Consider the following 25081-nt stretch of genomic DNA (forward strand, 5'->3'; position numbering starts at 1 on the left):
TAGCTGCTACTTAGTAAGAGAAGCACAACAGAATTTTACCCCTTACAATAGTGTTATGTAATTTATTATTGTTTGCAGAAGATTTATACTGACATCTGATTAAGCACAGGCCTATGTGTCCAGTCATAGATTAAGAACGTTTTAAGCATTAGTGGTGATTTATTTATGTTTTTTTAATTTTATTTTTTTATTCTGGGACTGGGGTTAATCTGTGTCCAGAAAACTAGGCCTGAAGGGTTCTAGCAATTAGAAGGGGGAAAAGGTCCTTACATTCTTTGGTCCTGGGCATTTAATGTGAGCATTAAGGGAGATCATGCATTTACAGTCAGAGTTTTTGCAGATAAAATGCTGGTTAAAGATAGGCACCTTAAGCTACAGTCACACTAAGTGAACTTGTGCAGAAATGATGTTTAAATACTGCAAATTAAACACTTGAAATCAACTAATTGCTCCTTCTTTTACTGTATTTACTGAAGATGTTTGATCTGTGCATAAACTGTACCAAGATAGTAAGCTTTTCTGATAGATTTGAATGCAAGCAGACATAATCTATTGTTTGCGGTTTAATGAAAGAACAATTCTCAGTATTTATCTTAAATTAAACTAATTGCTCCTTCTTTTACTGCAATTACTGAATGTTTGATCTGTGCATAAACTGTACCAAGATAATGTTAATCATCGTTTATATATTCCCAGAAATGAGCTGCTAATGGTAATATGAAATATACATTTTGGCTAGATTCAAAAACTTTGTGGACATTACTTTAATCCCAAAATCAGTACATCAGAAAAACATATTTTACACATATTTCTATAGCATTATGAAGTAAATGTCAATACTAAGACATTGAGTTTATGTTTTGGTGTAATAGTTTGTCATTTTCATTTTCTCCTGGAGTACTACAGAGGTCTGATCAGGTTACAGTCCTGTTATAAACATGGAAATCGTACATTTGAACAAAGAGACAAAGAGCTTTGCCTACATCTTCATCAATCATTAGCCATCTATATAGATTTTCTATAGAACACATTTAACATGGAGCACCTGTGAAGCAAGCCATGAATTCATGAGGCTTGAATCACTCACCCAAAATGCAAAATGGGCCATTAGTTAACCTAAAACATCAAACCGAGGTAGATTGCTTCACAACTATGTCAGCTTTGTATTTTGCCTTGCAACAATGACTATAACCTGCTTATAATTCTAAAATACCATCTTTTTTTTCATAAATCCAGCTTCACTCTTCTCTAGCTCTACTGCCATTTCCCATATCTCAAATTAATAGCCCAGAGAAGGAATTTTACAAGGCGATCATTGCGGCACAGAGCTTTCTTAGCCTCCACAGTGGGACCAAGCACTGTTCATTATTCACTCTTTTAAAGACATTGATCATAAAAGTCATCAGACCGTGTTCTCTTTTAAACTTGCCATATGAGCATATCGAAAGGTAATTTCAGGTCAGTCTCTGGCTTAACAGGTCCATTTTATTTATAACATGCAGGAAATGTCTTCACTTTCAGCCTTCACTAAATCTTTTAATACTATATTGTATGTAATATATAATACAATACGAAATAGACCTACATTTGAAATGATTAATAAACATGCACCTGGTTAATTAGTCTACACTTTCCATATATCATGAATATAGTAGCCTATTATAAAAATCTAGCTGCCATTTTTGGTGTTAACTTTTTGTATGACAAGTTCTTCTTAGTCTAATATATATTTTAAAAATCCCCCAGTATAAATTAGGTTTTAGAGAGTTCAGCGATCAGCTGGGATTCAGAATCCAGTTTAAGTTGGGCTGTTAATAGCCAGGACACTTTATGTTCAGGTGTATGATTTACAGTTATTGCCATAATCTCCACTTCACCAGTACTGATTTTAGCCAGCTATGTATTGTAAGGTTGGATTCATGAGCATAAACGATCTACCTATAGCATGGGATAAAACTGGTTCTGTCTGAACGTTTGGTATCAGCTTCTTTTCAAATGTCTAAAAACAACTACTTACTACTTAATGTTAGCAAATAAGATATTTTGTGTGTGAATGAGTGAGAGAGAGCATGAGAGAGAGATGGTACAGACAGTTTCCAAGCCCACTTGGAGTGCAAATACAGCATCGGAGCATCACACTATTGTGTGCAAATTGATAGTGTCTATAATTTGGTCTATATATTTATTTATTGACATGTTATAAATTATAAAGTTGTATAATTTTCACAAATACCACAGTATGGTTTCCTTCTTTCTGAACAGTTAACATTTATGGTTATTAATGGTTATAATTGCATGTATGCAGACTGCTGTTTGCATAAGAAATGAACACTTGCTTTTTAATGTAGCCAAAAGCGGTTTGTTTACTAAGCAAGTGGCTACTTATAGATATTATATACTAATATTTAGTGGAGATAACATTATTGAAGCTTAATGAAATTGATGCGGTTACAGAGTCAATTGGGAGCCAGGTGTCTTGGGCCTTTGGAGGTAATTGCAACATAATGAAAATGGAGAGAGCACAGTGAGAACTGAATAATCTGTTCCTGCCTTTAGTTCCACTGTTATACTGCGCCCGGACACAGACACTGACCAGATGTGATTGGTGGACTAGATCTCTGATTTAAAAACACAACATTGTGTATTACAGTTACAGACATGGACATATAAAATAATATTACAATTGGAATAATGTTAATAATAGTTTTTAAATAAGTAATATTTTTCTTACTTTAGATCTACAATAAAATACATTTTATTCGCCTAACAGTCAGTGTGTATTCATATATTCCTTTTTTATATTAGCTGGGAGAGTCATTGCCAAGTCATTTGAAATGACTAAGCTCAGTTAGTGCTTTATAAAACACACTGACACACAGCCAAAAGAAAATCACACTTAATTCCCATTAGCTGCACTGCATTAACAGCCTCAAATTTTCCATCAATTTCAATTACAAGCATTATTAAGCTTAGCAGGACTTTGGGAATAATAATAAGCTTGGCTCGGCCATGTTTCTTTCTCTCCCTGCATGTCTGATCTTTTTCCGTGTATGGATAAGATAAAGCAACATAACAGAAAATACCTGCTGTGGAAATTTTTGTTAGACTAGACACTGAGTTTATATTGGACAATCTGTAAGTACATATTTAGCATTCCAATAGCTTTTCCAAATGAATTCTTTCAACTGTTTTAAAAGTTTCTTCTTTTTTTTTTTAACCTGGGAACAGATTTCACTGAAATTTTAATGCATTCATTCATTTCATTTTGCACTCATGTTTAGTTTGTGGTAATGGATCCAGAGCCTATCACAAGAATGCTTGGCGAGAAGCAGGAATACACCCTGGAAGGGACACCAGTCAATTGCAGGGGATAACAAAACCCACCCACCCACACACACACACTTGCACTCATTCACAGTTAGGGTCAATTTAAACTCGCCAATCCACCTACTTGCAGGAAACCTAGAGAAAATGAACACGAACATGGGGAGAACAGGTAAAACATAGCACAGACAGTAACCCGAGCGCAGGATTGAACCGGGACCCTGAAGCTGAGCATTTTCTATCAATAATGACATGACTCTGAACTATGACAACTAATCCTATACAATATAACGACTCACCTTTGTCCTCATCTTTGACAGGAGTAACTAAAATAAAACAGTGATTCTGGTCATTTTGTCACAACCTTGTCATTGCATGTCTAATCCCAGCTGCTTCTTAAATATTTTTCTACATCCCATATTGCCATCACTCCAGCTCCCTCCAGTGGTCACAGCTCTGTCTCCAATCGCTGGCCTGCTCATGCTCAATTCCCGTATTGTTCGTACTTGGAGAATGTTGAAAAACAGCTAGCGCGACAGTCCATGAAGGCCTGATGTGACTGATGTGTCCCGACCTCCTGGGACTGCCTGCTGCATTAGGCCTCTGATAAATACTGACAGCCCTTTTATGCATGACTCCATTAATGAAATGCTGATGGTGATATTGATGAAAGGAGCCTGGATTGGTGCCAGAGTATGTCCCTCAGACATTGTTTCTCTTCCTTGCACTCATGCTTGCACGCATTCACATACACGAATATCAAATGATCTACCGCATTAGTCAACAAAACTAGACTATTGAGATGCACTGCTTCAGAAGTAATTTTGTGACCTCAGTACTAACTTGCTGCTTGTTGTATTTCACAATTCTTCAACGTGTTTACTGCCTCTTCAGTACTTTCTAAACAGCTATGCAAAAAGGGACCAATTATAAAAGTGGTAGCCCTCAAAAATGTACAACTTCCATAGTTATTGATTCTGTGCACAGAAGCACTTTACTGTAAAAGATTTATTGGGCTTCAAGTACAATTAGTTTCATCCCTGTCAGCTGAGTCTCTAATAGGTGTCTTGTTTTAGCTAAAATATTGGTGGTTAATGGCCTTGCGAGACCAATCTTTAAGCACTTAGCCAGGGAACTGCCACTGTGTCAAAGTCTGCATACTGCATTACATGCGAACACTGCAATCATGTGATCACTAATACAACAGGAGTATAATACACTGTCCAAAATATCAAGAACATTTACTGAGTACTGAATGATCTTTCAGATTACCATCAGTGTTGTTACTTACCTCTAATGCAATGCAGAGAATAAAGATGTGTCAATAAACATCACTTCTCGCAAAATGAACATGCTGTCATGTGCGGTGGCACTGTATGAGATGATCACATGTGATAAAAAGCAAGAACATGGTGGACGTGCAAAATAAGCCATGTAAAATATAAGGTCTGAGAACAAGCAGAGTGTTCTACAGTGTGTTTCTGTTCTTGGCTCATTTAAAGCTGACAACATACAGTCACTGCCAGAATTACTGGCACTCTTGGTATAGATGGGCAGAAAAAAAATTATTGAATTAAATTTATTCTTAAACAATATAATAAAATAAAGGCACAGTTTAATACTTTGTACACCCTTACTTTGCCAACATATCAGCACCAAGTCTTTCATAATGCTTGAAATTGGTGAATAACAATCAAGAATTTGAGAACTACTCCTCAGTTCACAACCTCTAAAGCTTCCAGGGTCCTAAGTCCTCCCCTAATCATCTCATCCCACAGGTATTCAGTGGTGTTTAGGACAGAGGACTTACTGGGATAGCTACAGTATCTCACAAAAGTGAGTACACCCCTCACATTTTTGTAAATATTTGATTATATGTTTCATGTGACAACACTGAAGAAATGACACTTTGCTACAATGTAAAAGTAGTGAGTGTACAGCTTGTATAACAGTGTAAATTTGCTGTCCCCTCAAAATAACTCACACAGCCATTAATGTCTAAACCGCTGGCAACAAAAGTGAGTACACCCCTGCACTCAACTTCTTTGGTCGACCATGGCGAGGCCTGTTCTGAGTGGAACCTGTCCTGTTAAACCGCTGTATGGTCTTGGCCACCGTGCTGCAGCTCAGCGTCAGGGTCTTGGCAATCTTCTTATAACCTAGGCCATCTTTATGTATAGCAACAATTCTTTTTTTCAGATCCTCAGAGAGTTCTTTGCCATGAGGTGCCATGTTGAACTTCCAGTGACCAGTATGAGGGAGTGTGAGAGCGATGACACCAAATTTAATACACCTGCTCCCCATTCACACCTGCGACCTTGTAACACTAACAAGTCACATGACACCGGGGAGGGAAAATGGCTAATTGGGCCCAATTTGGACATTTTCACTTAGGGGTGTACTCACTTTTGTTGCCAGTGGTTTAGACATTAATGGCTGTGCGAGTTATTTTGAGGGGACAGCAAATTTACACTGTTACACAAGCTGTACACTCACTACTTTACATTGTAGCAAAGTGTCATTTCTTCAGTGTTGTCACATGAAAAGATATAATCAAATATTTACAAAAATGTGAGGGGTGTACTCACTTTTGTGAGATACTGTATGTCAAAGGATTTTGTCATCATTGAACCATGTGTGTGGATTAAGATGTACTGTATGTTTTAGATTACTGTCCTGTTGGAATAGCCTGCCTTCTTGACTGAAGCAACCTGATCTTAATTTATAATTTCCTGGTACTTCATGAAGCCATGTATCTTACCAAGGTTCAAGGGCTTTTGGAGGAAAAACAGCTCCACATCACAGATTCTCCATCATAGCATAGTAGGGATCAATTTCTTTTCTGAATAATCATTCTGCTTTTTATGCCAACACTCCTTTAGTGTTTGTACAAAAAGCTCTTTATTTTTTGTCTCATCTTTGACATAGAATCTGGTTCCAATCAGTAACGCAGTAATATCGAGAGCATTTCCGGCACTTACGTTTGTGGCTAGATGGAAGAAAAGGCTTTGTCCTGGCACACCTTCCAAATAGTTTGATGACATCGAGGTGGTGCTGTACATTTGGAGACTTGGTGCCCCCAGAACGTTGCTGCCATCTGCAAATGTGATCCATGGAGGAATTTTTGCCTCGCTAACCATCCTACTCACCATCTGTTCATTACAAGTATGTTGTATTTTTCAGGCACATAACTATTTTATGTAGCCATTGCCTTATGTACAAAAGTCAACACAGTTTCATTTGTATATTCTCTAATGTTCCTCATTTCGAGGTACATTAGGAAACAGGAAAGAACGGATGACCACTAAAGAGTCCCAAAACACTCTTAAAGTGAAATTAAACACATATATATATATATATATATATATATATATATATATATATATATATATAAAAAATATAAAAATAAGATGATGCTTCAGTTACATTTCCGTAATTCATATGAATTTTTTGGGATGCCACTAACAGACATGATTTTGTTAAATAAAAAAAATATCTGTAATCGAGTTTGACCAGATTGAAAATCCTTTAAGAGCAAGAAAATAAGTAATTTAAAACATTTTTTAAATGAATAATAAAATCTTTAATAAGAGATTGAGATATCTGGTTTGATGTGAATCCCAATCCTAATTTTTAATCTTGAACCCTGCAGTATATCTGGGTTTCAGTTGTGGTTTTCTTTTTAGCTGGTTATGTATTGTCATTTTTTGTGCTTTTGTCATTAACATCTCATTCGCTATTATGTTCTACAAAATGCGCTCAACAATAAAGCCAGTTCCAAACAGTAGCATGGAAGTACAATTTTTAGTACTATTTTAATCTCTAAAGACCACCGCTCCCCATCGAAAGTTCTGGATTCTCCTAGAGATACACATAACCCCATTTGAGACATACTGATCAAATGCACAGAAACCGTTACAGCAAACTGTACATCAAATAGGACTTGTTCCCTGGTCCATGTGTTTAAAATGGCATCAGATGGCACTTTAGGTAGACAACTGGAGCAGTTGAGCATTTAACATCAAATCATAGCAAGAAAATTTAAGTTTTATATGCTAATTTGAAGTAGTATATAATTTGAGGCAACAAATAATTACCTTGCATTTATTACCATTTTAAATTTCAACAGAACTGTACACTTCGTACCCAAAGTAGCTCAATACAGCCATTTTTAAAAAGCAACATAAAAGCAGCAAACACTTCAGGAAACCAGATTTACAAGAAGAAAAAAAAAACGAAAAAAAAAAAAAAAAACCTTCAATGTTTGTACAGAATTAATCTGTTGAAATTTAATATCTGCAAGTATGGTCCTGTACAGCAAATATACATTAACTTTCTAGAAGGGATTCTTTATTTTTTATCCTGCATAGGGATTCTGTACATTGTCATTTGTCTACATTTGGTTATTTTGTGCATTCAAAATTAGTATTCTGCCTGGCCCTATTGTGACACTACATGTCACAACTTATGCTAATTACATTCTTGTAGTTAATTGTACAGAAAACAGCCCCCTCCCCCCCGTCAGAATATCGCTGCCAAGTTTATATCGAAAACCTTAGACACCTACTGTATGCATGTAAGCTCCTTTAGCAAACACCTGCCAGAAAAATCATTTTATCATTGGCAGAGACTGCATTATTTTATTTACGGCAAGTGTCAAGTCTTCACCCATCCCTTCAAAGCAACTGTCACAAAAAAAAAAAAAAAAAAAAAAAAAGAAATTTATCACATTTCAAGTTACTCAGATGGAGCAGTGCTTTATAGAATTTTTAAAAGGCCATTACGCTTCAATAACAATTACGCAACACTCTCTTTCTGAATGAAAGTTTGATCTTTTCCTACCCCACCTCAATTGGTCGAACTGCCCAAATCCAAACACCAGATTCAACTGTCGATCTCCAGTATCCACAATCTGAAGACATACTTGTCCCTTGCCTGCTTGGCTCCTGTCCTGTTCCTGCAGCAGGGAGAGCAGGGATGGGCCAGCACAATTTTCAGTCAGTGAGTCAGTGCAGTTTGTCAGTAGATGACACTTGAAGGAGCCGGACTTGAGGCCAGGTTGCCAGAGGAACTGGAGCGTCTCATGTGAGGCTGTAGATACGAATCGCTGCCCAGCTGATGAACATCAAACCGGTCCTCCTTCCTATATGCAAGACAACGTCGGATAAACGCCTGCCAACAAAAAATATGCATAGAAGCACACCTGTTAGGCAAAAACTCTGCTAAAGATATATATACTCTCAGTTATTCAACTGCACATGCAACAGCTGCAAACAGCAGTTTTAAATAGCAGTATTCTTTCTTACTGACCTTAAATCAGACAATTCTATGTTCACAACACTAGAGGGCATACTAGTGACATGACACCAAGTGAATGAATGATATATTACATAGTACTACACATTAGCTGCATCCCAAAATCTAGGCTGCAACCTAAACAGATGACTCCTATCAAGTGAAGTGAAAATGTACCTCTCCAGTTGCTGTGTATATTTATTTGAAACCATAATTAACTACTGTACAGTCTGTTTTTAATTCTAAAGTCCCACTTGACATGGCAATTAGCTGCTTAGAAAATTGTTGCACTTAATACAATATATGGATTGGTCATTAATTAATCTTAATAATTAGCAGCTTGTATTAGAATATAAATGATATTTAACCCAAACTCTGATGTACTTGTGTGGCTGCATCAGTTGCATCTTTAAAAACATTTTAAGGTCGACTGGATTTCTGATATTGTTTTGAAAAGAAAAAAACGATACAGTCAAAATGATAGTCATCAGTAATGCAGTGGTCGACAAGTACAGCCTAGTTCAACTGCAGTTTTTGGGACACATCCATGTGGTACACTATACCAGCAGAACACTCACTGACCTTGGCCTCGTTGCTGGCCACAGGTTTGACTGGGAACTGCACCTCGGTGGCTTTGAGAATAGTGTTCTCTTGCAGGATATCCTGCTGGGACTGGTTATGACCAAAAGGCTGAAACACAGGAATCATTGTACTAGTACTGTTCTTATAACTTGGCAAGTTAGCCATTCAGGAAGACACTGGAAAGGTTTGAACCATTTCTTTTAGCATTAACTTAATTTTATAAATGTGACATTTTAATAGAAACATTCACTACCTTACAGCCAGTTCATGCAGTCTTCTTACCTTCCTTCCATAAAGACATTGGAAAAAGATAACTCCCACAGACCACACATCCACCTTGTTGGAGATCTTTGGAGGTTCCTTACCCACAACAAAACACTCAGGAGGCAAGTACCTTAAAAACAAAACCATGACAAATCTCTAAAAACACTACACACATTACACAAAGTTGCTATACAAAGGCTAAGACTATTGTAACAAGCTGTGGCGCTGTTACTTTGGATCTCCTACCAGTAAGTGCCAGCTCCTTGTGATGTGAGGTCCATCCCGTCCACTCCATAGTTGTCATCGTCCATTATTTTAGACAAACCAAAATCTGTGATCTTTATTTCTCCACATGCAGTTCCATCCACTAGCAGTATATTCCCTTAAAATAGAGCAATAAACATGTAATAAAGATTGATGAAATTGACTCAGTTGGACTGTTTTATAAGACACTGGGTCAGTGTGCATGTATGATACCTGGTTTAAGGTCATAGTGTATTATAGGTGGTTTGATCTCATTCAGATATCGTAGTGCATTAACAATCTGCATCACAATTGAACGAGCTTCTTTTTCAGACATCAGCTTGTGCTGTTTCAAGTAGAAGTCTAAATCATTGCCTTCACAGTATTCCAGGACTGTACAAAACCTATAAAGAAATAAAAATAAATAAAAACAATGAATAATGATAATACCAATATTATGTAGTATATGACAAAACCTTAAGTAAGCTTTTCAACAATAAATGAATCCGAGACAACAAATGAAATATCGTCATAGGCTGGCACAAGCTGAGAGAAATGTTATTGCTCTTAGCTCTTTATTATGTGGGGAATGGCTCAAAGGAGGTTTTGATAGCATTAATATTAGTAATACGGCCAAGCACCTAACGTCACAGCTCTTAGATGGTGAAAAGTATACAATGGTTAAAGAGTAAGCACTGACTTTGGCAAAGGCACTGTCTGTCTGGTCAGTGGAAAATAATGTTTTTCAAAGCTGAAAACCCTAACTTTTAATAAGAAATTATGTTTTTTGAAAAAAAAAAAAAAAAAAAAAAAAAAAAAAAAAAAGTCGTCAGGTAGCTAATTTTGCAGACTAGCAAAACACATCTACTTAGGTTAGGTTATAGCTCATAAATTCCTTTTAGGAGTCTAGACCATCTGAAAAATTTATGCAACATTATTAGGAAATGCCTCTTTGATCGTGTCTCCTAAACCGAAGCACCTCTACGACAATACAGACTGGCATGTGACTGCACCATTTCACCAATAATACAATCTAGCTGCCTCAGTGATACTCACGTGTCTGTGTCCAGTGAGAAATAGTCATAAAGTTTCACTATACGTGGATGATCCAGCTGCTTGTGTATTCTGTACTCTCTACAGGCATGTCTACAGAGAGGGGGGACAGAGAGAGTGAGAGAGGTTACCATGGGCAACAGGGGTTCAACCCTAGGCAGGCAGCCAGCCTCAGGTGAAAGTGACTTCATTTCCAGACATTTACAGCACAGAACAGAATACCAAATCAGACTGAAATACCTTAGTATACACATCCCAGTGCCTGAATCATGAGCATACAGATATCTGACCTCGCATCTACCCATCCCACCAGGGTGTGACTTTTTTTTTTGGTAATTTATCAATTATGCATCCAATCAACATCATCATAGGAAAAATCATAATTACAGTATTTGTGTCATTGCTGCTTTATTTTCACACAAGGGAAAATGCTTACATCTCATATTTTATTATAATTACGGTGCAAAATGGCAGGCTGCCTGAACACACTTCTATAAACCACTCCCTGCTGGTACGATCACTTTAAGATGGCATAAAGAGTGGGGTCATTTAAGCATTACTTGTGATAGTTCTCCTTCTTTTCCTCTCTCCAGTTTTTGTTGAGTTGATGGATTTTCACAGCTGCATAACGTTGCTCAATAAGGTCAAATGCCTAAAAAAAACACCAGAGAATACTGCAAATGAAATTTGCTTTAAAATCCGACACCAGCATTATATATAAAACGATCAGATTTATCTACTTCATGCTGATTAGTTTATGGGTGCAAAATACCTTGTACACTTCACTGAAGCCCCCTCTTCCAAGCAGATGCAATAACAAGTAGCGTTCATTCAGAGTTGGATGGTCTTTGAACCTGATGACGCAAAGGCATGGTTGCATTCATTAAATTTTTTTCCAATGTCCTTATATGCTAGAAAATACATCATGAAGAGTTTTATCTTGAGCAAAAAGCAATCGCACATATGGTAAACGGTAAAAGGTCTACACTTATATAGCACTTTTATCCAAAGCGCTTTACACTGGTTCTCATACACCCATTCACACACCCACTCACACTCCAATGGTAGCAGAGCTGCCATGCAAGGCGCTAACTTGCCATCGGGAGCAACTTGGGGTTCAGTGTCTTGCCCAAGGACACTTCGGTATGTGGAGTCATGTGGGCTGGGAATCAAGCCGCCAACCCTACGATTAGTGGACAACCCGCTCTACCACCTGAGCCACAGCCACCCGTTACATATAGGACCTATATGTACACCGACATATACATATAGGATCTATAGGTATAATTCTAAAGTTGCACTCCTAGATAGTCTAGGTTCAGTCATTAACTAAGTGGAGACTGAACACCTCGTTGCTACTGTGAACATAAAATCTGCAATTTTTTTTTTTTAAATAAAAGTTTCATCAAAAAAGGTGCACCAAAGAAGTCAGACAGTGCATTGAGAAGCAAAAATAATGACAGCGCTATGGGAAGCAGTACAGTGATACCATGGTGACGGTACTCACTGAGAGCTGTCCTCGTTGTTTATTCTCTTCAGCTCTCGGATGTGAAGATTCCGCACTCTCTCCAAGCGCTCCAATTCAGCTTGGATCTCTGCCTCCTCCTAAAGAACATTCACAGACACCATTCAATCACTCAGACACACTGAACTCAGAACAAGGAGCTCAAAAATCCTTTAAACTTAATTCAGATGAATAAACTGACATTGCATATTAATGTCTAGACAGAGGACTTGAATTTTCTGTTAAAGTGCTGAAGAACATAATACCGCTATTGACCTTTTTGAGATGGCCAAGACGTAACTTGAAGATTTCCTCCTGCTCGTGATACTCGGCTATAGTTAATCTGCACACACACACACACACACACACACACACACACACACACACACGCTAGATTGTTTAAAAGATCAAAGAAAATACATTGCAATCATGAATGGATGTGTTTCTATGTGATACAATCTGAGTCTTAGGCAAATATTGTACTGCAGCAGAAATCCACTCACAGCTGAGGCAAGCTGGGTTTAAGGAAGGGGTCCGTCTCAGCCCCGTTAACAGCCTTGGTTTTGCGCTGTTTTTGCTCAGAGTTGGTGCTGGGGCTTTGAGAGTTACTGGTTGAAGGAGGCTTCCTCTTAGCTAACAACTTCCTTTGTCTCTCTATGTCCTCTCTCTGTTGGTTTATAGACTCCTGCTGCCTGCAGGGGACACAGAAGCATGTAAATAACACAGAGACTCAAACAGTGTAGAGTGTATCCAGATGAAAATACTAAATTTATCAAATAACCTACTATGCAAGGAAACACTTCAACAGTTAGAACAAAGCAGGAACAGCAATAAAAAAAAAACTTGTTCAGATATGTTGCACTGTCTTCTTGCACACACGTTAAAAACATTAAAGGGGAAACAGATTTTGAGGCCCTTACTTGACGAGGTTCTGGAAGGCGTACCCGTCTGTCCACTGCTCAGTAAATGAAGCCCCGTGTCTTACAGTGGTGAAATGTCCCAAACGCAGACGGTCCTGCATGCTCTTTTCCCTACATGCCTGCTTCTCCTGTGTGCTCTGAACATCACATATAGCACACTTATTATCACACTGAACACATACTAGGCAGAGAAACCAAATCATATGAAACCAAGTGAGTCAGCTGAAGAGTCTTGTAATGTGTGTAGAATTTACATGCGCACACATTACCAATAGGCCATTTCAACAGCTAGTGACATCTGTGTTCCTTGAACATTTCCAGTTAGTTGTTCTCGAGCACATTCAAAACAACAGTGCTTTATGCACAGAAAGATTGCGAGAACATATTTAATCGTGCAATTAAAAACGTCAGCATTAAAATTAGGACCGTGTTGCCCGGTGGTCCCTCAGACCCGGAACCTACTTTTTGGAATTATTTTATTACAGTCCAACTGTAACTCGCTTGTTATTGTTTATGTCCTTGAAATGGTCTATAGAAGCTTTAAATGCTTAGGATTAAAATTCAGCCAAGTTAGATTTTAGAATCCATTTCTAATGTAGGAAAAATGTCACTTCTGACCTTTTCAATGAGGAGTTTCTTGCTCATGCTGATGCATTTGTTTAAGCGTTCCTTGTACTTTTCAAGTAGTTTCTGTTGTTCATCTATTTGTCTCCTGAGATCACAGTTTGCCTGATGTAAGGGCGAAAAGAAGAAATCAACTTAAAACTCAGAATTTCAAAGATGTGGAAAACACCACAGCAGTGTCTGCCCTCTTTGTCCTCTACTCACCCGTAACAAGTCGTCTATTCTACCCTCCTTTTTCTCCAGGTCTAAGTTCTTATTGCTTTCCAGAGCAGCCAGCTTCAACATGGTTAACTCAGTCTGAGAGATTGGAAAAGCCAAAATACACAGAAAACAAAATGGTGCAATTAAGCCCAGTTTATTTACAACCCACTAAAGAAAGAAAATCTAAAGTGATCTCAAACAAATAGCAGTTTATAATCCAACCTGAACACTCTTTACTGCTAACTGTTTAGGGTGCATCATGTGGTCCCCAAAAGTCAGACTAGTGGGTGATGAACTGTTTTGCCTGACCTAAATCAGAGAAAAGGAATAACAGTGTTAAAGAGGCAAAAGCAGAAATGGTGTGTACATGTGTATGAGTGCACGAATGTGAGAGTGTGTATAAAAACATACACTGGATCCAGGTGCAGAGTGGGAATGTGAGTTCTGGGGAGAGCGAATAACTGGTGGCAGGCCTCGAACTGGACTGGACCCATTACCACCCTGTATCTAGAGCAAGTCACAGAGAGCAAAGGAAAGAGAGGCAGGAAAGAGAGGGAGTGACCTCTGTTAATTTCAACATCACCCTGTTCCAGGACAGGCTTTTTATGGCGGGTGTTTCTATTTGTCTGCACCACATCACGATTTTCCTCAAAAGGAAAAAGAATTACAAAAAATGACAGACAACTTGAGCTGATTTCTTTTTAATCAGTTCCAGTTACAGTGACAGACATATCCACCCATTTTCATTTCAGATTCATATTGTCATATTCAGATAATGTCACATCATTCAGTTCCAATCAGCGAGTGATGAATGCAAGACTTACATCAAAATAGTCACTAATTTTGGTTCCCCGAACGATAGATTTCCCTAAGGAAAAAAGGGGGGGGGGACAGTGAGGAAATCAGCGAACCTATAAATATGCAAAATAATACTCATACCTTGGCAAAGAAAGAAAGACCAGCAAGCAAAAAAAGAAAAAGGCTTTACCTTGGCTACTCTCTGACTGAATCTCAGCTTTCCTTTTTCTTCCTCTGGATGACTCAGAATGTTTCTTTTCTGGGGTCTACAGAGTGGGGAGAAAAAAAAAATGTATGCATATATGGATAGATGCACTACCACATTATCTCAGAGAGAGAGAGAGAGAGAGAGAGAGAGAGAGAGAGAGAGAGAGAGAGAATGAATTGGACAGACAGTTGTGTTAATGTAAAGTTTTCGTCTGAAGTTTATATTTGTAACACTAAGTTTGGATTTTATTTTACCTAAACTAAAAATTAAAAAAATTAAAAAAAAAAGGTACTAAAAGATAACCCCCCTATACCAATTAATGGAAAAAATAATCAGCAGGTTAATCAATTATGAAAGTAATCGTTAGATGTAGCCCTGTACTGAATACAGTGATTTAGAATAGAAATAAATTAATGATGTCTCGTGTTCCATTCATACCACTATACATGTTGATATGAACTGATGAATTGTTACACCCTACTGCAAACAGGAGAACTGAGACGGATGCAGAAATCCTACTCAGCAGAGACAAAGAGTGGCTAGCTGCCAGTACATCTTTGTATTCTGATCAGCAAGGAGCTCACTCGCTGCCTCAGCCTGGAAAATATTTGTAGCCTTCTCCCAAAAAAAATGCATTTCTTTGACATTAGGTGCCACATTGCTCTCATGCATTTAGATTTGAGTGCTGCTGCGGTTTATGAATATGTACATGCTGATTAATCGGTAATATATTCAGGAGTACGTAACAGACTACTGATCTGAATGAATATATATATTGTTTTAAATCATATACTGGTGTATTATCTAGCTAGGATTGAACAATATTGTCCTGTAATACAGTCATATGAGGGAGAGAGAGAGAGAGAGAGAGAGAGAGAGAGAGAGAGAGAGAAAGGTAAATACACACCACATCAAACCAAACAAAACAAAAAACAAAAAAGACTGACTTACTGAATATGCAGGAGAACTGCCTCTTTTTACGTCAGAACCCTGGAGAGAAACAAGGAGGGGGAGGGACAAGCAGGTAAGAGAAAGAGAGAAAAAGAGAGAGTCGGGGGGGGGGGGGGGGGGGGGCGCTCAAGTAAGATGTTAAAGAAAAACAGGTTCACTGTAACAAACTACATGACCAAAGCTTCTGTTTATAATTAGCCTTTAGTGACAGTGACTGAATGTCACAGCAGTCTTAATGAGCAAGGCGGGCTGGTTATCGATGCACCACACACTCCCTGCTGGCATTTTTGGGTCACAGTGGGCACCAGCTCAGAGCCATGAAAACAGGGAGGGGGGGAAGAAGAAGGGGGGAGGGAACTCATGGAAATAAAAATAGAATAAAGTACTTCCTGACAAGTAACCAAGTGCATGACAAATAATTAACATTAAAAATATTCAAAATTATACATGTATACTATTGCATGATCAAAGAAAGTAAAAATGTTTTAAAAATTAAAAATAAAATCTATTTTAAAATAAAACATTACCAGCATAATGTTAATAACACAATTATTAAAATATACTGTAATTGTGTATCATGTTATATAATTATAAAAATATATTGTAAATAACATGTAATGATGTACATCATGTACAAAGAAGGCACCACTTATCTAGGCTTCAGCATATACAGTACATGCAACCTATTTTAATTAGCAAAATGCTGACGCCAATAGCTTTTTTTTGTGGTTGGGTCATAATTTAATTGTATATGGCCTTCTATATTACCTTTTTCGCACATCATTAACCTTTTCCGCTAGAGAGAGATGCTGAAATGTGATCACATTCTTACTGCTCATCTTTAAGATACGGCAGAACATGTGCGATTGGGTGCATGTCTGTGTGTGTGGGGGGGCACAGCTGCAGCACTCAAAACATAACATTTAACATGAAACATCTTAATAGAAATAAATATATAATAAACATACTATTAAATTTGAAACTGTTCTAAACACTTGAATCTATTCATCTAATCCAAGTCAGCAACATGATATAATCACATGTATAAGCTTATAGAAGGAGTACACCTGGATGAAAAAAGTGCTATGATACACTATACATAAAGATATTTCTCTTTCTGGGGTACTTGGGTGTAAAAGTATATACACTGCAAATGTATATACTAAACTGAAGCTAGTGACAGACATTTTCTGCCAGGCAAGTGTGCATGTGATTTGTGCACATTCATGTTTAGGAAACAACAGCCTCTGCAGCACAGTGGGTCAGATTTTGGGTAGAGGTTTCTACCTACTCTGCCAAGTTTCATGTAGACTGTAATACTTATTTTGTTAGCTGCACTATTCAGTGGATTTGTGTGTTTTTATGTTTGAACTGCAGCATTTGTAGTCCTGTATTCACATCTTTGTGCAACATTATTAGGCACAGTATTAGCACTGATGTTTGCTGTGTGTCTGTGGGAGTGTATGTGACAGGTGTGTGGTGATTGAGAATGTATCTGCTGCATCATTAGAGAGCGTGCTGACGTATGGGGGCATCTGTGCACAATCAGCAGCTCAAGCCACCACAGCACTAGACAGTGGCTTTATGCACGTCTCCTTGAGCTTTCTAGCCCTCTCTATTTTAATCCCCTTCGCCCTTTTGGCTCCAGGCTTCCTTTTTCCCTTCACTTTTCCCTCTTTGGTCCATACGTGCACACCCCCTCTGCATTACCAATTACCACCTTAGCCATCTCTCTCTCTCCGGCACTATCTCTCTACATCTCTACCCATCGCTTTCTCTCCAGTTCTCTCTCTCTGTCTCTGTGTGATTTATGGCACAAGCAGGTGTGCAAGGCAGGGGGCAGGAGGGGGAGGGCTGCAGACAATGTTCTTAATGTCTGTCTGGGTATGTTGGAAATCGGGTCTTTAGCACTGCCTAGGTTTATGTGGTAAACAGAGATGCAACTGCAGCTAGTGATCAGCTAAAACCATGTAGAACCTTAAAGCACGCGTGTCAGACTCAAGGTGTTGAGGCCAAATACGACCTGCAAAATTAAATCAACTCGTAGTACACCCCAATATTTTCATGCTGGAGCAGTATTACCTAGAATTGACAGCATACTGTACATGTTGCATATGTGTATAGCAACCGTCCTTCCAATCCACACCACCACACAGCATGATCTCACACACAATTATTATAAAGGACACTAGCGCCCCAGTGTCCATGAAGCCTGACGCTTAGGGACAGCTGTCATTGGGCCAGCTGTATTTACCACTTAGTTCACTTAAAAATGTAACAGACACTAAATAATCCTTATATTCCTTATAATCCTTATATTTGCGTTTAACCATAAATATCACCATATAAATACTTCAATCTGAAGCTACAGGCTGCACGATCACGACATTACATATTACGGCTTTATTTAATGTTCACAGTGGTTCATGGGGTTCTAATGCATCTTTATTAATGTAAGTAGAGGCATGGCGTAAAACAATTGTAGCGTGCACGGGCTCACATTTTACATGCATTTTGTGGACTAAAACGCTGGTTAAAATGGACGAATTAAAATAATAATAATAATAATAATAATAATAATCATCTGGTGTCTGTGATGTGCAACAAAAACCACTTCAGTAACAAAGTGAAGATGAGAGCGGGGGGGAGGGGGGTCTTCTTTAGTGCTTAGAGAGATCATCTGTTATGGTGAATAAGCCATGATACGAATAAATGTACATTTTTGGTGTATTATTAACATATAAATAAATTTGGTAAACTCACTCTCAACCACAATCAGATATAAGGAAAAATATGCATTTAAGCTTTTTATAAAAAATAAATAATAATAAAAACTAGCTCTTCAAGAGCAAAGAAATGCAGATATAATTTGACACACCTGCTTGATATATAGAGGTCCACAGCTTATAGTTACAACATTTACAGTCTAAATTTACTGCCTAATACTAGCAAATTTTTAAAGTTGGAGATTTGAGGTATAGTCTTGAAACTATAACTGCCTGTTGTGCAGATTTATAACATGTTTAAGCAGTAAAATATGAACGCTGGTTCATATTTGTAACATTACATACCTCTGATTCCTTATCGCTGGAAGATCCCAGACTGCCAAAGCTATGATTCGAACATTCGTTGTTTGTTAAGGCCTGAAACATGAAGATGAAATAATTCATACATAGATTTGCACATATTGACACAAACCTGTAAACTGGCTGAGACTGACAGAGAGAGACTCAACACCTTGCCTAAATACAGCAGGTGTTGATTACAAATTAATGACACCCCTGCAGAACTGCATGAGGCAGGCAGATCGAGTCTAACGACAGAAAGCAGGGATGTCACAAAACGAGGAAGCTTTCACTGGATCAAATAACCTCCTAAAAGGCCATATAATTCCTTTAACAACTGGAGGCTATTCACTTCCAGAAGTATTCCACTTGGAGACAACAGAGATGAGAGCAGTGTAGGTAGAGCTGCTGCCATTTTGCTTCAGCTTATATAAAGAGAGAGAAAGAAAGCTTGGATTGTAGGTCATGCTGTCACTCACTTTGGTTCCTCCACTGGTGCTGCCAGTACTGCCTGTGCTGCCACTGATGCCGCCCATAAAACGTGCCTCCAGGAGCTCCTGCCGGCGTGGATCCAGACTTTGCAGCTCATCCATAGCACCTGAGAAAACACACGCAACAATAAACTTCACTCTGGCGTCGATAATACTGTTCGAGAAAACAGAGTAGAAAACACATGCTTCAGACAACTGGACATTAAAAGGTGACCAATTTCCAGAAAGAATATCATTATTAATATTTTTCATCTCTGGTACTATAACATTACAGTGCAATGTTTTAAATAATTTATAAAACCTTCATTTATAGCGTCAGTAAGAACATCAGGTGTGCCGTCATGGGTGGGTAACAATCTACCACAAGGAAGCAGACTTCCTGGATTTCCTGAAATGTGCTAGTTGGCATTTTTGCCAGAGAGTCTAAAAATATACATGCTGGAAGCAGTCTGTTGTACAGGCCAATTTTCCTACACTGCTACACTAAAACGGTTTATTGTTGCACATGTAGACATATTAACAGTTTTGTGAAAAGCATATTTAAAAACAGTATCTAGAGGATACCTATATAAACTCTGAGAGTGAAGTACACAATCTCCTCCTGTGTGCAAATCCCCTAGGTTACTTACCCACCCACACACCAAATGGATACATAAAAAAAATATTTATACATACACAGCAAAAACAAAACAAAAACACATATATACATACATACATTCATACATAAAGAAGAACAGCTCATGCAAGATGTTACACACTAAGCTCAAGCATACAGGTACATTATATAGTTTGATTTAAACATGTTTTTATCGAATCCAAAAAGTATGTGCAATTTAAGTTCACATGGTGATTTTTTTTTTTTGGCAAAATCTCTAGCTTCAAAACATGCACCCTTACAATGAATATTTTGTGAAACATGCCCTGGAGAAAATAACAGCATCGAGTCTCTTCCTGTAATGTCTAAATAGGTTGGAGAAACTTAGAGGGATCTTGGTTCAATCCTCAATGCAGAACACTTTTAGATTTGTGTATGTGTATGTCACGCTTCAATTCAGACCACAGGTTTCCACAACGGTTCAAAAGTGCAGACTGAGATGGTATATGCAAAACACAGATTTTCTGTTTCTTTAACTATTTCTGTGATGATTTAAATTAGTATGTTTGGCTCACCATCTCTTTTGAAAGCGCTGTCTATGGACAGATTTAAAACTCATGGCAGAGGTGCCCAGGTTTGGGGCTGAAATATCCTGGTATTTAGCAGAATTAATGACACCATCAAGCTTCACAAGAACCCCGGAAGCACCAGCTAAAAAAAAACACTACCAAGACATCTATATATCCGTCTATGTATGCAACTATATATCTACCTGCATCCCTATTATACTGACCAAAATGTTTGCCTTTGCCTCATGCAGCCATAAGGCACAATACCCATACGATATCTCTCTCAACTAGCCATAAGACATGAACTGTAGTTCCAATGGCATTTCAGGTCATGCATTTTGAGAGATGGACTCAGGAAGGGCTTCCTTCTTGTAATGCTTCCAAACAGTATGTTGTTATGAAAGTGGAACTAGGCTGTGTAATTCTAAAACTGATCTACAGGCTCCTTTCCCCCCCTACTGTTTCAGACATGTAAAACTTCTTAACTGCACAGTCTCATATCCATTACCGAATTTGTGCAGGTCAACAACCATCTGTCTCTTTTGTGTTAAATGTTCGTTTAACATGTTACTGCATGACAAGGGATTTTACATGTGTGCATCTCTACACCCCAGGGAAACAGGACATGGCTAAAGGCAACAACAGACCTCCTGTTGACTGACAGCAAATAAAAAAGTTTTTCAAGGAGACGATTTGTTTGCATTTATGTAAAATAGTTCTTGAGGGTGTCAATCATTTTCATGCATTTTTAGAGAAAACACTACTATTTTTAAAAGGTAGTTTTATTGAATAAGATTTTGGCACATGTTTTGTCAATAATTCTAGAGGGAACAGTGTATATACGGACACCTCATGAGAGCTGGGAGCACAGGGACTGCTTGACTGCACCAAACCCATAACAACAGAGGAACTGGCCCCAAGAGATCACAGTGTGCATTACTCAAGCATAACGCTGCCAAAACGCAGCTGTACTCATCACATGGCATCTTTACTACAGATACACACACACACCCATAAGAGCCAAATTATTATACCCAATACTGGGGTCAGGGAAAATGGCACCGACACTGTAGTAAATAGTGAGATTCAAGGATGTGGTGAACCACTAAGGCAACACCATGGTGTTACACTCTGTAACTGGCAAAACAAAACCTAACCTAAAACAACTTAAGACTGACATGAGGCTGAAGTTTGTAAGGCTGACTGAGATTGCTGGAGAGTCTATAAATATGTATACTGGAAGCAGACTTGTAGCATGGTGCAATAGAGTCTTCCTGCGCTGGCACTGCTCAACAAGCCGAAACGCAAGCACATTAGAAATGACATCTGAACAAAAATAACACTGCGCACACTTTCTCCCTCTCTTGCTTTGTAGGATTGTTCCCCTCTTTCAATATCCACATTTCTTCCTCTCAGTCCTGCTGAAACTGTGGGCTCCATCAGCCCCTCAGGCACAGAGGCCTAGCTGTAACTGTGAGGATCCTCCAGGCTACAGAGTGCTGGAGCTCTCCTCAGGGTCTGCTCTACTGCCATTGTATCTCTCTAATGAGCCGCCATCACAGCTCTCCAGCAATTGCAGCAGGTTAGTGCAAGATTACATAGGGCCAGTGCCACGATAACACACACACGAATGATGAGCAGGGCCAAAACAGATGAATGCTAGGCAACACTAAATGCGGCTCAAATCAGGCAGTCGTGTACATCAATAAAGCTAATATTTATTACCATCCCTTTGACTGCTGAAGGTCATGTCCTGTTATTTCCTTCTTCTGTCACTAGTGCACATCATGCGCAATAAACAAAAAACGGTCACAACCTCACAGTGGTCACAATTTTCTCCATGACCCATGAAGTCCAACACTATATTGTGATACCATACCATCCCTATGTCTGTGGCTAGCCTTAACCCATAAAGAAGACACCTCACCTCAACCAGACTACCAAGGAACAAAAGAGAGTCAGGCACTAGCGTATTCTCAGTAGAGCTGCTCTCCACAGGGACGTGTCCCCCCTCGACTCTCCTGGCTTTAGATCCCAGCAGAAGTAGGCTACTAAAAACAAACCGCTCTCACCACTCAGAGAGAGATGATAATGATAGATCTGAAGACTTAATATTGTAAAGAATCAACCAGACACAAACTTTACTGAAGGACAATGAACAGCTAGGTGTGTAATAAAATGTTTTTCTATCACTTTACTGTACATTTGAAGCCTATATTCCTTAACTAGTATAAATCAGAAAAAGGCTAGTCTACTGTAATGTTAGAGTATTGTAACTGCTCAAAAAAAAAACCTGCAATTGAATAAATTACTATGTAACCCAGGATGTAACAAAAACAAACAACCGTAACAAACTATTAAGCTTGTGATTTAGTGCACCAGCCAATAAATACCTGTCTAATTTTAGCCACTCTGCTCATCACCCATCAGAGAATGTTTATTAAAACCTGACAACGTCATAATCCTTACGATTCAAATATGATCAGCTGGTTCCACATATGTGAAAGTGACACTAATGTAAAAAGACTTCATACCATGGTGCTACTGAACTGTCGAATCTGACTGGTCATTAGGAATTGATTGGTTTTCTGTAAGAGCTCAGCTCGGACAGTTGCACAGGCTGCAACTCAAATCACAGGTTTAAATTCAAGCACTCGTTCTAATACCTTATTGTTGTATAGTAACAGCTAGGGCTGGGCGGAACAGCTAAAAAATTACCACAGTATAATGTTTCATATCGTTCGGTATCGATAATTATTGATCAATTTTCATCTTTTTTATACAAAGACCAGTAGAAAAAAAGGGTTTGAATTTAACCACTGTATTTTTTATTTACCCACTTTATTAAGGTAAACAACAAATAATTTTAGCTTTAACAGTCAAAAAAAAAATAGAATTTAAACAAATCTTATATCTTATATGAAGATTAAATATATAAATGTTAAAGAAACTCTTGAACTTAATAAATAAAATGTTATAAAATGTGTACAATGTAAAAGTGTCAACTTTAAGGGAGATCAACATCACACTATAGCGCAGAAAGGATTGTGATCAACCTGTTAGCATAGTTAGCCTAGCCTCGTATAAAACTTCCACTTTATCACTTACTTCCGGAGAACACTGTGCTGAGGTCTGCGTCTGACGAGTCGCGCTCCTGCTCTGAGGAAACGCGCTGTCCTCCCCAGAGCCGACATTTTAACAGAAAACACAAAGCGGCAAAATGTCACATTTCTTCCTCGCCCGCTGTTCAGAGTCACACGCGCTGTACATGTCCGGAGCGCTGCGCATGCGCACTACAAGTCTCTCGCAGCTTGTGTTTCTCGGCCGGGACGGGCGGTTTTTTACAACGACCTTCCACACACCATGGTGTTCTGATGTGGGTCAGACGACATGTCCTTTTTTATTCACAATCTCCTCAGCAGGCTCTGAGCTCATTTCCGCGTGTGTTGTGATGTCACGTGGCGATGACAACCGAACCCCACAGATACGCAACTCGTTATTGGCTGTTTGCTTGTCACTCGTAGCACACTCCTTTATCAAGGCATATAATAGGCTGTTTATGATCCAGGGACGGCGCACTGTTGAGGGTTGTTCATGCAACCGAATTTCATGTCTGTTTACATTTTATCGAGTGTTATACCGAATATTTTTTCTATCGTTACCGATAAAGGTGTATTGTCGATAAATACCGATACCGTTTTATCACCCAGCCCTAGTAACAGCTCATTCACGAGGACTTGTATGGATTGTGTAACAGCATGATTTATTAACTGAATATAAATCAGTTATAAGAAGATAATTCTTAAATAACTTAATAAATAAACGTTAAAAGAAGTCTGCGAGTTAATTACGGTCCCTTTTTTTTCTAAACGCTTCAGGTATTTCACTTCAGTTCTGGTTTTGCTCTCTCTATTTTTCCGTCCACGGCCAAATGACAGCATCACGTAAAGCAGGAGTGTCCAATCCTACCTACAAAAGGGCTGGTGTGGCTGCAGGTTTTCATTCCATGGAGTATAAACATGTGACTGCTGCTTGGTTGAAATGAAAACCTGCAGCCAAACCAGCCCTTTGCAGATAAAAGTGGACACCACTGATGTAAAAATAACAATTTTGAAACAGATTATCCATAACTCAGTGTTCTGATGGGGTCCGAGCTCTAAAAAGGTAGTGGTTTGATCATTCACCAAGTGAAAAATGTCCAGAAAGAGAACCGAGTCCCATTGTGATACCAGTTGTATTGTGAACATCAAAAACACTGAGGTCATTTTCACCTCCATCCCTTGCAGGTCCACTTTACCTGGACTGTTTTATAGTTATAGTTCCTTTAAAATGAACTATAAACACTCTTACATTCAGTTCTTAATAAAACTTTTTTATTATTATTAATACAGTGA

At 38.4% G+C, this 25081-nt stretch overlaps 1 protein-coding gene across 4 annotated transcripts in view; it reads right to left on the reverse strand.

Moving 5' to 3' along the window:
• Positions 1-6759: 6759 nt before the first annotated feature.
• Positions 6760-25081, reverse strand: part of tlk1a (tousled-like kinase 1a) — a 29008-nt gene continuing 10686 nt past the window's right edge. For 2 of the 4 annotated variants that reach the window (XM_053627006.1, XM_053627005.1), the window contains 21 exons: positions 19512-19630; positions 19039-19110; positions 15968-16006; positions 14999-15074; positions 14835-14878; positions 14422-14517; positions 14233-14319; positions 14014-14106; positions 13804-13914; positions 13186-13322; positions 12769-12957; positions 12542-12608; positions 12269-12366; positions 11534-11615; positions 11322-11413; positions 10765-10854; positions 9943-10112; positions 9712-9847; positions 9484-9595; positions 9202-9309; positions 6760-8496 (listed from right to left, as the gene is read on the reverse strand). In XM_053627006.1, coding sequence (XP_053482981.1) covers positions 8344-8496; positions 9202-9309; positions 9484-9595; positions 9712-9847; positions 9943-10112; positions 10765-10854; positions 11322-11413; positions 11534-11615; positions 12269-12366; positions 12542-12608; positions 12769-12957; positions 13186-13322; positions 13804-13914; positions 14014-14106; positions 14233-14319; positions 14422-14517; positions 14835-14878; positions 14999-15074; positions 15968-16006; positions 19039-19110; positions 19512-19625 — 2166 coding nt within the window. In that variant the 5' untranslated portion in view covers positions 19626-19630 and the 3' untranslated portion in view covers positions 6760-8343. Of the gene's footprint in view, positions 8497-9201; positions 9310-9454; positions 9596-9711; positions 9848-9942; positions 10113-10764; positions 10855-11321; positions 11414-11533; positions 11616-12268; positions 12367-12541; positions 12609-12768; positions 12958-13185; positions 13323-13803; positions 13915-14013; positions 14107-14232; positions 14320-14421; positions 14518-14834; positions 14879-14998; positions 15075-15967; positions 16007-19038; positions 19111-19511; positions 19631-25081 lie in introns of all 4 variants that reach the window. The other 2 variants (XM_053627007.1, XM_053627009.1) reach the window with 2 other exon arrangements.

The sequence above is a fragment of the Ictalurus furcatus genome, chromosome 6 (assembly GCF_023375685.1).
Source record: "Ictalurus furcatus strain D&B chromosome 6, Billie_1.0, whole genome shotgun sequence".
NCBI classification, from domain to species: domain Eukaryota; kingdom Metazoa; phylum Chordata; class Actinopteri; order Siluriformes; family Ictaluridae; genus Ictalurus; species Ictalurus furcatus.